The following is a 258-nucleotide window of genomic DNA, read 5'->3' as shown; positions in this document are numbered from 1 at the left end:
CGGGAAGCGGGAACCGGGGTGGGGGAGAGGCGGAGATGCCGCGGCGGGGTCCGGGGGAGCCCCGCTCCTCACTCACCCGTCCTTGCGCTTGGCTTTGTAGACGTGCCCGTAGGTGCCCCTGCCCACCTTGCAGCCCTCGTACTCGAAGAGGTCCTCCACCCGCTCGCGTTCCCCGGTCAGCTTCACCTTGAAGTCATAGTCCATCTTCAGCGCCCGCCGCGCCGCGCCGCCCCGAGACCGCCCCGACAGCCGCGCTCC

General features: G+C 71.3%; 1 protein-coding gene across 4 annotated transcripts in view; it reads right to left on the bottom strand.

Annotated features, from left to right (window-relative positions):
- CDK8 (cyclin-dependent kinase 8) overlaps window positions 1–239 on the bottom strand; it is an 87286-nt gene extending 87047 nt beyond the window's left edge. For all 4 annotated transcript variants that reach the window (XR_774673.1, XM_010572672.1, XM_010572674.1 and 1 more), the window contains exon 1: window positions 77–239. Coding sequence is in view for 3 of the 4 variants with exons in the window: in XM_010572672.1 (XP_010570974.1) it covers window positions 77–204 (128 nt within the window). In the remaining variant the exon portion in view is untranslated. The remainder of the gene's footprint in view (window positions 1–76) is intronic.
- Window positions 240–258: the final 19 nt, after the last annotated feature.

The sequence above is a fragment of the Haliaeetus leucocephalus genome, unplaced genomic scaffold (genome assembly GCF_000737465.1).
Source record: "Haliaeetus leucocephalus isolate CR32 unplaced genomic scaffold, Haliaeetus_leucocephalus-4.0 Scaffold351, whole genome shotgun sequence".
Classification (NCBI taxonomy): domain Eukaryota; kingdom Metazoa; phylum Chordata; class Aves; order Accipitriformes; family Accipitridae; genus Haliaeetus; species Haliaeetus leucocephalus.
The sequence above is the reverse complement of the archived record's forward strand: the minus strand, read 5'-3'. Positions and strand labels throughout refer to the sequence as shown.